Source organism: Somniosus microcephalus, chromosome 1 (genome assembly GCF_052327205.1).
Source record: "Somniosus microcephalus isolate GS21.2 chromosome 1, FLI_Smic_1.0, whole genome shotgun sequence".
NCBI lineage: Eukaryota > Metazoa > Chordata > Chondrichthyes > Squaliformes > Somniosidae > Somniosus > Somniosus microcephalus.
Window position 1 is genome coordinate 338,428,434 of NC_140987.1, and position 14,190 is coordinate 338,442,623.

The window sequence follows — 14,190 nt, forward strand, 5'->3', positions numbered from 1 at the left end:
AACAATGATTGCAAAGACCAAACATGTACATTTTGAATACAAAAACGTATTTATTTTACAAACTCTGCATGTGTCATTTCCGCATGACAAACTAATAGAAAGAAACACAAAAAAATCAGTCATTAACATAATTGGTTCTCACAACCTGGAGATAATGTCCAAAACACGAAAAAAAAAATTGACCACGAACCTCGGCCTTTAATAAAAAAATGAACAACATGTTGTCACACCTCCTACTTTTTGCCCTTCAAGGGTGATCTTCCCTTGCGCACTTCCCCCCTTCCCACCCCACTGTTCCTCCGTAATGGGGCCCCAGTGGCTGCAGCAAGGCTGATTGTCACAACCTGAGACTGCAGATGCCCTTGAAGGACGGCCTCGACCAGCTCTGGGACTGGAGGGCCCGGCTGCAGACTGCACCAACTCTGCATGGGCGGCAGCAGTCTGTTCTACAGGCAGTGGCAAGTGCAGTGGAGAAGTGACAGTGGTGGCAGCAGGAATGCTGTCATCTTGAGAGAGGACAGCAACTCCCTGCTCGACTGACACACTGGCACTCCCACGGGGCAGCACTTCAGCATCCGGAGCACTCTGCTGGAGCACAGACTACTGGCCTGCTGCGGCGCGGTGAGAGCCCCGGGGAAATGTGTCCGAACCAGCGAGGATGGCAGCAGTCAGTGCTCGCGTGGCCTCAATCTGAGTCTGCATGAGAGCAGTCTGAGATGGGGTCATGGCAGCCAGTGACTGAATTGCAGCACTTAGCATTTGCGTGGCATCCGCCTGTGGTACAGTGAAGTGCTCCACACTCCTTGCCAGTGATTCAATGGATTCGGGCACCCTTCCCACTGCACCCATGAGCTCAGTGTGCATGTCCACCGCCTGGGTGTTCATTTCAGTGATGAGCCGCTCCTCCACTGCGTCCAGTGCATCAGAACTCGCTGGCCTGCTCTCCCTCCGGGGAGAAGGCCCCCGAGCTTCCCTACACCCATCGTGTTGCTGCAGCCCGCTGGGTCCTGGAGCTTCACCCTCATCAGACCCTTCCCCCCTACTCCCCTCCAGGGAAGGCATTTTCCTAGTGTGCGCATGGGCTTCCTCGGGAGAGGGTGGCGCTGATGCTCCCGCTTCCTCTTCCTCCTCGCCTGCAGCTTCACTCCCACTGGCAGCTTGAGGGCCCATCTCCTCAGCTGGTGAATCACCATCTGAAAGCAGGGAGGTACAAGAGTGGCTTTAGTGTGAGGACAGGGTGGCAGTAAGGGAGGAATGAGTGCAGCAATTTAGTAAGTTGGATTGAAAGTGTCAAAGGCTGGTGTTGTGAGGGACAAGTGGAAGGAGAGAGGACAAAAAGGTGATGACCTTAGCATTGCTGTCCAGAACGGGGTCGGCGTCTCCAGTGGTGACGGGACTGATCACCCGGCTTGCCACAATCCTGTGGACGTGCACCTCAAGATCGCTGAGGGGTTGCAGCTGAGGCCGCCCTCCACCCGTCTGTTGCTGCTGTCTCCTATTATGAGATAGCTTGGCCTGCAAGAAAAAGGACAGCATCTGAGTAAATATACAGCCATGGTCTTGCCTGATGTGCCTCCCATAGTTGAATAGCCCTTAGTTTATGCAGCCATTGTCTTGCCTGATGTGCCTCCCATAGTTGAATAGCCCTTACTGTATGCAGCCATGGTCTTGCCTGATGTGCCTCCCATAGTTGAATAGCCCTTAATGTATACAGCCATGGTCTTGCCTGATGTGCCTCCCATAGTTGAATAGCCCTTACTGTATGCAGCCATGGTCTTGCCTGATGTGCCTCCTATAGTTGAATAGCCTTTACTGTATGCAAAGTGTGGAATGTGCATGTGTGTTTGATGAAAGTGCCATAGGTGTTGGATGAGTGTTGGGCATTGGGGCTTTTAAGACCCTCTGGCCATAGAGTGAGGTTGAGATGGAGGGATGGAGAGGTATTGAAAAAACCCACTCACCCTGACGACCCGAGTGAGGTCGTTGAACTTTTTTCTACATTGGATATGGGTCCTGGGCACCATGCTCCTTGAGGAGACGCTCTGAGTCACCTCCCTCCACACTCTTCTGTACTCACGCGGCAAAGGCCTCCTGCTACTCCCTGGGTACAGTATAGATCTTCTGCACTCCACCGCGCCAACCAGAGCCTCCAAGGCCCGCTTGCTGAAGCGCTGTGCTCGCTCCCTGGCCTTCTCCATAGTCCTTGCCTGCAGGATTTAGCCACAGGTCTGTCCAGGCCGAGATTCAAGGCTCCAATGAGCAGGGTGTGGCTGGAGAGCAAGATCGACCCTCCCCTTTAAGAACTGACCGGTGCCAGTGTGCCTGTGTTCAATTGCTAACTGACAGCACCTGCGCTGCGCCCGCACTTTGAGGTAGCACCTCGCTCCTCAGCCTTTGCACCTTAAGACAGGTGTGTAGCGCCTGATTTAGCGCTCCAATCACCTCCCGGGGCGATAAAAGCCAAGTTTGCCATCGGAGGCGATAATTAGCGCCAGGCGCTAAACTTTGCACACGGCCGATAATGGCGCCCCAAATGGGGCGATACTGAATTTTTCCCCCCTAATCTTGGACCCACTCTTTTGGGGCCTTAAATGGAAACTGGCTCATTCCCCAGCACTGACATCGCTCACCCTGATGGAAAGAAATCACAAAATCTCAGAGCGAATACACAAGTACTGAGCAAAATGTGATACATTTTAACAATCTGGATTTTAAATTAATTAATAGGTTTTAAATAAATAACACCGGTTTACAGCATTTCTCTTTTAAGCACCATTAATTGCACCATTTCAATTGTATCCACTGTTTAGGTTTTGGTTTGGCTTTCATTGCCTACCCGGAGGCTCTTGCACAGTTGCCGTGGGCACCTTTATGGTCCATTTTATTTTTCTTCATGCTGCTCACTCTGGGACTCGACAGTCAGTTTGTAGCTGTAGGTAAGAATGACATTACTTCATTTAACCAATCACTTTCCACTTCTACAAAAAAGAAGTTATATGGGCTTAGAAATTGGATTGTGCCTGAATTGGCGCATGATCCCAGCCCTACGCATGCTGCACACGTCTAACGAGGCTGGTACCAGGACCATGGGGAATTGGTCCACCTGAGAATACTGACCACAGCATGCATGGCGCATTTGAGGTCAGTCACTATAACATTTTGTAAAGGGGACCTGAAATAGGCATTGGATCCCCAACCTGCATATGGAAAGGGTCTATGTCAGTTTCAGACAATGGCCAAGAAGCCCTATATAGAAGTGTTTACTGTTAAGTCTGTGTGTTATAGTGATAATTACTACACAGACTAAGAGAGTAAATTCAAAAGGTCTTTACTGGTTGGAGGTAGGGACTATACTGAATACAATATTACTACACAGTGCTTATATACCGGTGTGGTCACCACCGGTATTACGTATACAGCAGCCAGAGAAAGTAGTACATCTCTTAAGGTGGAACAGGCTTAAGTTCTCTTAAGGTGGAACAGGTTACATACACCACAATCCTCCTTTTTTAGCTTAACAGTCATATCCCCATTTAACATAACATCATAACATATATACATATATAACTTCAGGTATAACAGTTCAAAGGTTCAGTCTCTCAGGAGGCTTTCTGATGCGGCTTGGATAACGCCTCTCAGTAGTCTCTGATTCTTGTTGTTGAGGTGCCTCCTCTATTTGGTTTCCAATGTATTGGGTGTCATCATCATCAAGTACATTCCCTGCCGAGGTAGATGCTTCAGGTTCATTAACGTCTTCCACAGTTGTCTCTGTCACAACCATGGGTTCGACCCTTGCTCTCGACTCTACCAGTTGATCCGCATGACGCCTTATCACATTATGACCAATATCTACTGTGTACATCAGAGGTCCTTGTCTGGCCCGAATTGTTCCGGACTGCCATTTTTTGTTTCCATAGCCCCTTGCCAACAATGGTTGTCCTACGTCGAAAGTTCGAGTGGTCTTGTTGTTAATATGCCGAAACTGTTTGTTATCCACCTCCCTCCGCACATTTGGTTTTAACAAGTCCAACTTGGACCGCAACCTCCTGTTATAAAACATCATGGCAGGACTTTGGTTAGTCACTGCATGATCGGCGTTTCGATATGACATCAGGAACTTGTCGACCTTGTGTTGCAGCGGAATCTGATCATCGTTCATGGCCTTAATTGCCTTTTTGAATGTCTGGACAAATCTTTCAGCCAACCCGTTTGTCGCTGGATGATATGGGGCAGAGGTATAGGCCTAGAAATTCAGTCGCGTTTGCGGCCACTTATTGGCTATAGAGTGGTTTGCGCCGGAAGTTTTTTAGCGCCCGAAATTCAGTTGGTCCCTAACATCGGCGTTAGCCGGTAGCGCTGCGCCGGCACCGATGACGTCATCGGTGTGCGCAGCGCCCCGGTTCCAATGCTATTCCGTGCCGATGGCCAAATTCAGTTGCGGCCGCCTCGCCCGTAGCGGCCGCAAACAGCGTTTGAAAAACGGTGCCTTGCAGCTCCGAGAGGCCGGCGCATAAAGGTGGAGGGGCGGCCGGCCACTTTCCCGGCAGCCGCCTGGCCGCACCTCCCTCCCCGGACTCCTGCACCACCCCCCCGCGGCATTGGTGCCTGACTCCCGCGAGCCCGGCACTTCTCCGTGGTGCCGGGCTCATTTGCCGGGGGAATCCAGCGGCGATCTCACGGCTGCAGGCAGCTCCTCCTTAAGAGAAGGAGGAGGCCTGCAGTACCCCAGCCTGCCGCACCGCATCGGGTGCCGCAGCGGCAGCTGGACGCCTGAAACTGACTTTCATCGCCCCAAACGAGGCGGCCAAACCCTGCAATAGCGCCCGCCTCCGTCTTGGGGCGGCGCAACTGAATTTCAGGCGGGCGCTACGGGAATCCGGGCGAGCGCAAAATTTCGGGCACTAAAGACCTGGCGCAGCGATACCGAATTTTTAGCCCATAATGTTTTACTCCATTCTTCTTTAAGAATTGTCGGAATTCTTCCGATACAAACTGTGGTCCGTTGTCCGATCAGATCTGTTCTGGCAATCCATTCCTTGCGAATATTGTTCTCAACACCGCAATTGTCTTTTCTGAAGTAGTGGTATTCATCTTGATGACTTCTGGCCATTTGGAATGTGCGTCCACCGCGATTAGGAACATGGAGTCCATGAATGGACCAGCAAAGTCAATGTGTACGTGTTGCCATGGGGCTGAAGGCCATTCCCATGGGTGTAGCGGTGCTATCGGAGGTGCATTTTGCACTTTTTGGCACCCAGCGCAGCTTTTCGTTAACTCCTCAATCTGTTGGTCAATACCCGGCCACCATACATAAGCCCTAGCAAGACTTTTCATTTTAACTCCCCCCAGATGACCTTCATGCAGTTCGTTTAAAACTCTTTCCCTTAACTTGGGAGGAATAATCACTCTTGTCCCGTACATCAAGGTACCATGGCAGACGGACAGCTGGTCTCGCCTTGCAGAAAATGCCGGTAACAGAGGATCACCCCGTGTTGGCCATCCTTTCACTGTCACCTCGTAGACTCTGGACAGTGTCGGGTCGTTCCTGGTTTCTCTTTCAATGCTTGCATTGGTGACTGGTAAACACTCGATGATGGTCGAATGAAATAACTCAACAGGGTCAACTTTCATCGTGTCTTCTTCTTCAGGTAGTGGCAGGCGCGACAGCCCATCAGCATTGCCATGCTGTTTCGTACCTTTGAATTCTATTTAATATTGATGTGCCCCTAGGAAAAGGGACCATCTCTGGAGACGCTGCGCTGTCATCACCGAAACACCCTTCTTAGGGTTAAAAATGGATACCAACGGTTGATGGTCTGTCAGAAGTGTGAATTTTTGGCCCTGCAGGTAATGATTAAACTTCTTCACTCCCCATACAAGGCTAAGAGCCTCCCTATCGATCTGCGCATAGTTGCGCTCAGCGGAGGTCAATGATCTGGATGCAAACGCGACTGGCCTTTCCGTGCCATTTGGCAACTTGTGTGAGAGTACTGCCCCAATACCATATGGGGAAGCATCACAAGCCAACCGAATAGGCAGTGTCGGGTTGAAGTGAGCCAACACTTCCTCTGAGGTGATCAAGTCTTTGCTTTTGCAAAATGCCTTCTTACAGTTTTCGCCCCATTCCCATGGTGCCCCTTTCTGTAAAAGAGCATTTAACGGGTGCAGTACCGTGGATAGATTTGGCAGAAATTTATGGTAATAGTTAATTAATCCTAGAAACGACCTCAACTGAGAGACATTCTCCGGAGCGGGAGCCTTCACAACTGCCTCAATCTTGTCAGGAGACTTAGGAAGCCCCTCCCGGTCAATGACATGGCCACAGTACGAGATCCGCTTCTGGAAGAACTCACATTTCTGCCGATTTACTCTAAGTCCATACTCTTTCAGTCTGTTGAGCACCAGTTCCAAGTTTGCGAGATGTTGTTCATCACCAGCACCTGTGATCAGAATATCGTCCAGGTAACATTGTGTGCCTGGAATTCCCTGTAATACCTGCTCCATGGCCCTCTGCCAAATTGCTGGAGCCGATGCCACTCCAAAAACCAGCCTATTGTACCGGTACAACCCTCGATGCGTGTTGATCGTGAGGTATTGGCGTGACTCTTCCTCAACCTCCATCTGCAAGTACGCTTGCGCCAGGTCTATCTTGGTGAAGTGTTTCCTGCCAGACAATGAAGCGAAAATATCCTCAATCCGTGGAAGCGGATACTGCACCGTGTGAAGCACCGGATTAACGGTGATTTTGAAATCTCCACAGATGCGAACCTTCCCTGGATCTCCTGGCTTGTTGCTCGCAGGACGTTTCATAACGGGAACAATGGGCATAGCCCACTCACTCCAATCTACCTTAGACAGTACACCTGAACGTTCTAGTGCTTCCAGTTCCGCTTCAACAGTAGGTCGTATTGCATAGGGTACCGGTCTGGCTTTAAAAAATTTTGGTTGTGCATGTTCATCAATCTTGATGTTTGCCGTAATTCCTCTCAGTGTTCCCAGTCCCTGCTGGAACACCTCTTTAGCATCATCCAATATTCTGGACAATCGTTTAGGTTTGACATCTGTTTCCCCGGAATCTACCGTTAGTGCCTTCAAGGAGTGCCAGTCCATATTCATTTTCCTAATCCACTCCCATCCTAGTAGTGGTGGACCTCCTTCAGGTAGCACATATAAGTCCATTACTTGGCTTTCTTCGCCCTTGTGGACCACTTCTACCTCTATTTTTCCAATGGGGTACACTCTTTGCCCCGTGTATGTTTTCAATATAATCTCCGTATCCTGTAGGGGAATATGTTGGAATAACCTTCTGTAATCTTTCTTATTCATGACTGTCAATGCCGATCCAGTGTCCAATTCCATTTTTACTTGGACTTCTGCTATCTGAAGAGTGACCCAAATTGTCTGGAGATCTGCATCCTTACCAACGTTGTGTACTCTTAAGCTATCCAGTTCATTACTGCTGGCGTCTGAATCTGACTTCTGTTCATTCAAACTGTTCTTTGTCACCTTGTGTACTTTTGCGTATTTTCCTTGCGGTGACTTTTTGTTGCTGGTCTTCTTTCCTGACCGGCATACTTTAGCTATGTGGCCAAGCCTGCCACACGTTCTGCATTCTTGGTTTTTAAACCAACACTGGTTCTGATCGTGCGTTGTCTTTCCACAACGGTAACATTTGACAGAACTCAAACCCAATTTGTTTGTACCGAGTTCCGGTGACCGTAGCTGCGTTACTGCCGTGCCTCTCGCTGCGGCTTCGTGTGCTGCTGCCATAGTGACCGCCTTCTCAAGCGTCAGCTCATTCTCCTCGAGCAGTCGCTTTTGTGTATCCTGCTTAAATAAACCACACACAAATTTATCTCGTAGTGCCTCTGTCAGTCCCGTTCCAAACTGACAATATTTTGCTAGCTTACGTAATTCCATCAAATATTCAGCATTGCTTTCATTCTGCAGCTGCCTTCTGTCGTAAAATTTAAATCGTTCCGCTAGCATTAGCGGCGTGGGGTTTAGATGATTTTTCAGGACAGTAACAATCTCATCGAACGTCTTATCCGCCGGTTCATCTGGTGATAACAGGTGTTTCAATTACCCGTATGTCTTCGCACCCATTAAATTTAATAATGTTAGTGCTTTATCTGCACCAGGAATTTTATTTGCCTTACAATAATTTTGTATGCGTTCTACATACATGGCCCAATCTTCGATGTCACTATCAAAGGTATTAATGTTCCCATGTTTAGGCATCGTTGCAATTTATTGTATTTTTATGTTATCCAAGATGGCGGCTTCCCGCTCTTTGTCGTCATCCTCCGCCCACAAAATGGCGGTTTTCCCACGCTTGGCGGTCTTCAACCGTCCCCCGACGCTGTCTCCTCTTCACCGTGGCTCTCGCGCCTTCAGTTTCCTCAGACGCTGCGCCTTTTAGCCCGAATGCGGCCCTTATCTCCGGTCGCGATCGATGGCCCCGCGCTGCGCCTCTCGCTAGAAAGCGGCCCGGCCCTTATCCCCGGTCGCGATCGATCTCACTGCCCTTATTCCTCCGTCTTCCCAGCCCCATTTGTACAGCCAACGCAGTTGACTTTCTGTCGCGTCGCTGCCCAGCTTACCCACCACCGAGGTAGAAGAAGAAAGCTGACAGTCGCTGATGGAGGCTTCAAGGTCAGGATGTCTTCTGCATTCCAGTTTCTCTATGCCTGCCGCTCGACGTGTCTTCCAGTAGGGTGATGAGGGTGGAAACCTCTCTTTGACGTCCTGTCTGTGGACGAAGCCGCCGTGGAAATAACTGCCGCAGGGTAAGAATCGGACTCGTCGCCACTGTTAAGTCTGTGTGTTATAGTGATAATTACTACACAGACTAAGAGAGTAAATTCAACAGGTCTTTACTGGTTGGAGGTAGGGACTATACTGAATACAATATTACTACACAGTGCTTATATACCGGTGTGGTCACCACCGGTATTACGTATGCAGCAGCCAGAGAAAGTAGTACATCTCTTAAGGTGGAACAGGCTTAAGTTCTCTTAAGGTGGAACAGGTTACATACACCACATTTACCAACAAGTAGGGCAGCAAACCTCTGGCGCAGAATGAGCATGCACATGTTACCTGCCATATTGGACACTTAGGTACTGTATCACGCCTGTAAAATGGGTGCGATGTCAGCAAATTTCAAGGCCATAGAGTCTTAGGTTTAAAAATAAGGTGTCAAAATACTGTTGGTGATGTTAGTGGACGAATGCGTAATGTTTCTTTGTGGCACATCTTTGCTCGCTCTCCTAATGGAACATCAACCTGTTTGTTTAAATGGGTTAACATCTGCTTTAAATTAATAGCCAGAGTTATGTCACCCCAACATCTGGAACAGTTAGGCCTAGAAATTCAGTGGGCTGCGCCACCAGTTAGCACCTAAAGAGGGCACCTAGTGGTTTTAGCGCCACTGGTCACGCCTTCTGCGAAATTTAGCGGGGCGCTAATGGCGGCATTAGCCTGTAGCACTGTGCCGCCCCCACTACTGCCCCGAACGCGATATTGGGTCGCTGCGGCACGTTGCGCTGCAATATTCAGTTTCAGCGCCCCAAGAGGAACACGGGGCGCCTCAAGCAGCACCCCGCTACCGTTTGGGGCGCTGAAACTGAATATCGTGCTGGCGTTCCCAGCTCCTTCCAGGGCGGGACTTCCTGCGCCCAGGCGAGTTTTTAGCCCTTAGTGTTAGCTGTAGATCAGGGCTAGCACTCTCACCTTTGAGTCAGAAGGTTGTGGATTTAAATCTCCATTCCAGAAACTTAAGCATAAAATCTAAGCTAACACTCCATTGTAGTACCGAGGGAGTGCTGCACTGTCGGAGGTGCAGTCTTTCGGATGCAATGTTAAATTAAGGCTAAGTCTGCCTTCTCAAGTGATGTATACAATTCTGTGGTGCTTTATCACAGAAGAGCAGGGCGATCTCCTCAGTGTCCTGGCCAGTATTTACTGTGAGATTTTGGAGATACAATGATATCAGGCAATGTTCATAAACAGATCTCATCAATAAAGATCCTGAGGGTGAAATTCACCTTCAATGGGAGTACAAAGCGAGCAATAGTGCATCATCTGCGAGTTATACACCCCTCCCGATTTTCATTGACTTTAGAGGGGTGTGTAGGGGGTGGTGTGTTGAGTCAGCTTTGCCTCTGACTGGTTTTGAGCGGTTCGAATCGCTCCCACACCCCTGGGTTCCAGACTCCAGACTTAGATACAGGCTGCGATACAGAATTGGAGTAGACAACTGGTTTGGTACAAGAAAACTGTGTTTATTAGAGTCACAATAAAATTACACTTAGATTACTGGAGTAGTTACAGACATTCAAGAGTACACTTAATTAAGAATGGGGAACACACAGCAAAATGGGGGAAAATCACATTAATATCCCCCTACCCTTGTCTCGCCCCCAATATCTAACTAAATTGTACTACAAGAGCCAGGGATTATGCTCACCAATAGGGGTTTCTTGACAGTTCGAATCCTGTCAGTTAAGCCGGTTGCATTTTTGGGGTTCGCTCTTTGTGTCCTTTGGGGCCTGCCATCGCCACGTGGTCCCAGTCTTAGAATCTGCGAAGGTTCTTCAGTTGGGTGGAGTCCGCAGATGCGGTAAGGGCGCGGTTGTGGATTGGTCTGGGTAAGTACCTTCTTTCCTTCATCAGAAATAGGGAATGAAGTTTTGTTGGGTTCTTTAGCTTGTAGAGTGGAAAACTTCGGCTTTTGTTCTTCCGGTGGTGGTCTGGTCGTCGAGTTTTGTTGCAGTTGGGGTTCGGTTGGCGGTCTTCAGTATCTGCTCGGTCACGGTGGCCTAGATCATTACCTGTGTAGTGGTAATGATCTGAAGGTATGGTTTACCCGGCCCTTTGTTATCGCAGTGCTCGTAGTCGGTCTTCGTGTAAGGCTGCGGTTGTGGCCTAGTCGTCTTCGGTCGAGCCTGCCCCACCATGCCTCCTCGCCGTGATGTTCCATGAGCCTTCCTGTTGGCTTCACTTGGCCCCCTCTGGTGTGGTGTCGATAACTGCCATTTTCGTGATGTGTCCTTGGTTACCAGTGGGCCTACAATTATACTGGTTTTGAGTTTGTTATCTGCACACCAAATCAGTGCTAGTCCTTTGTCTGATTTTGGCGGGCTCATTAAGGTGATTATAGCCGTTCACCTTAACTGGTTTTTGGGTGGTTGTCCAATTGCTAAATGGTTTTTAATGTCTCGGTGCTTGTTATGCAAAATGTAAATCGGTATCTTCCTGGCTTGGTAGCTAGTTTCAACTGTAAGCGATTATATATGCATAGTCTTTATGGGCAAGATTAAGTCATTTCCTGAGTTGATTTGTTTTAAAGGGACGAATGCGTGTTCTGTCTCCTTTAGCTGTCTGGTTTGAAATAACAAATCAAAGCTGTCTCCCACAGGCCCAGGCATGTCAGGTTTTAAGGTTTTGAACTTGACATGCTGTTTGCAGGGTCCTGCTTTAACCTTAAAGGTTTTTCCATGAAGTCCAAAAGCCATTCCTTTTAGGGTACCCTTACGAATAACTTGTCCTTCACGGTCCCTTATTAATAACTTGGGAGATGTAGGAATTTTGAGAATCCTACAGCCCCCCCCGTGATACTGAAACTCACTTCAAGTATCATACTTACAAGTTGAGCAAAATTCCCGACCCTCCATAGCCAACCTTTCCTGTAATTACCTATCTAAAATCCCATGACACACACATTCCCCATTCTTTAAGAATGTAGTGTACATAAGTATACATAGGCAAAAAATACAAATATTTACATACACCCAAGCATGGAGGGGGTCCAACACCCCTGCACCACTTGGTACACTTACATCTTTTTTTTAAAAGAACACGTCAAATCTTTATTAAAAATAACAAAACACACAAAGCAACAAACTTTATTTCAGAATCACAAAAAAAAATTCAAACAGGTGTATCTCTCTCCACCTTAACATAATGCTTCTTCCAAGTCCTTTGGTTTCAAAATTCTAGTGTTTTGCCTTTTCGCTTGCACTGAGTGCATAACAGATCCAATAATATTCCCAGCTGGCAAACCACGAGTATGTGGGAAGCCATTCTAACCCATGAAGGGACCTCTATATTTTCAAAAATGTCCCACCAGGGTGGAACCACAAGATCCAATATCTTGGCCCCTATCTCTACTGTCTTCTGCTCCAACGTGTAGAAATGTTTTGTGAGACAATTACTACTTTTAGCAACTTGGTAAGATGTTCTGGGAGAGGGGGGATTTCGTAGCCAAAATGTGCTACATATTTTTGCAGGTTGGTAATATTTTCTGTTACAGTCAGGTGAACAGTGCAGGGTTCAGGAATGGGGACAATCCGTTCCTGGGCCACTTGAACTTTTGCCTCGGGTTTAAAGCAGAAACTGCTGTCACTTACCAGACACCAGTTATGCTGTCCAAGCTCGTAGTGGGGTGCACTGGTGGTGACACAATATGTCCCACCTCCTATATATGCTACCTGTGGTGGAACATGGTCTTGTGCCATTACATCCATGGTACAGTTTATAGGTCTCACACCAGCAGCTTTAAACCCGCACTGTGGTTTTGAATAGACGTTCAAGTGCTGGGGACACAGTATTATGTGTGCTCCCCGGCTTCGGCACCCCGAGAGGTCAGTACGTGTCATAGTGTGCTCCCACTTTATGACATAAGGTGGGACCGCTGTAAAACGGATGTGTGCACCCCCTTGAATGGCTCCAATGTTCTCTACCCTGTATACTGGTGCGGGTCAGGCTGTCCCACCCATGACCGGCATCCTCACTACTATCCCCATGATAGTATGGTTAGAGCACCCACAATCTACTGGGACACGGTAGGCCTCAGAAGCTAGCCGGAGCTGACATGGGCTCAATGCATTCTCAAATGGGTGGAGGGCTGCAAGGTGCTTGTTGCTGATCCAGGAGGGGATTAAGCCTTGTTTTAAATCCTCCAGGTTGCTGCAGCCCTCGCCTAGCAACCATGCCCCGTACAGTACGCACATCTCATTCTGTGCAGCCTGATCTGAAGCATTCCTGTCCTCTCGTATGAGAGCATTTACAGTTTATGCGTGCTTCTCCAGCACAGCAATGATCTCTTTTAAATGGACCGTCATAGCTTGGTCCTCGTGTATCTCTGAGCCTACTACTGTATTTTCATCCATTAAGATTTTCCGTAATTGTGTTTTTAAACTGTCTATCTGTGTCTGCAATTCTATGTCATCCAAGCTGTTTATGACAGAGGATCCTATGTTATATGCAATAAAAACATAATTGCAGGTTCCCCTTCTTTGTCTCCCCGTGTTGCTAAGGTACTCAGTGTGTGTAGTGTACAGTTCGGTTTTGTCTACGTCGGCAAAATTGCCTAAACATTTCTCTTAACAGGGCCTGGTATAGCTGTTCTGTCTCTGTGGGGCACCACTCAGGTAAGTGTACCTCGGTAAGGTTTAAAATCACGGAAGCTACCGCATGGTAGTACCCCCTGGGATAGCACCTGTTCCGTCGGCACTAGTACCAGCCCATTTCCTGGTACCTTGGTGGTGGCAGGGCACTTCTCTAGGTATGTACTTGCTGTCTGGGTCATGGGCAGGGGCTTTCGGGCGCGTGCCACTAGTTCAGTGGCTTTGACTGGGGCAGGGGAGTTTGGGACTATGCAGGTGTGTAGGTGGGAATCCCATTCCACCCCCTTCCCCTTATCCTGCCATGATCCGGAGAAGATGATGGATATGCCCATGGGGCAGGCCCTTTGTGACCCCCACATGCAGACATAAATTCCCTGTTCTGACTCCCACCACTTATCACAGCATACACTAGCTCCCCCTTGGGTCCCTGTGACCGTCCGGTAGGTGTCGTTCCTAAGTCGTTCCCAGTCAGCTGTACGGTCCCCCATGTCTCAGCTCAGCTTCCTGAGCCACCACCACCTTCCCAGGGGAATCTGTCCTCTGCAGGTCAGGCACACGCATTTCCCCTCGGTGACCCCGACCCGTGAGGCCACAACCTGTACGCTGGGGCAGGAGAGGGAGGCCTCCCCGTAGGTAAACCCGGTCTGGCTGGAGTACCGGGTGGAGTTAGATCCCAGCCACCCTGGCCATCTTCCCTCATGGGAATAGATAGCGAGCTCCTCCATGCCTCATTCGCCGCCTCCAGTAGTCACAACCGGTGCTCTCTCTCCTGAGCACC

At 48.9% G+C, this 14,190-nt stretch overlaps 1 protein-coding gene across 1 annotated transcript in view; it reads left to right on the plus strand.

Moving 5' to 3' along the window:
- Nucleotides 1–14,190, plus strand: part of LOC147124926 (sodium- and chloride-dependent neutral and basic amino acid transporter B(0+)-like) — a 182,715-nt gene that overhangs the window by 125,801 nt on the left and 42,724 nt on the right. Inside the window, exon 9 of the mRNA XM_085994820.1 lies at nt 2,811–2,936. Within this exon, the coding sequence (XP_085850946.1) occupies nt 2,811–2,936 (126 nt within the window). The remainder of the gene's footprint in view (nt 1–2,810; nt 2,937–14,190) is intronic.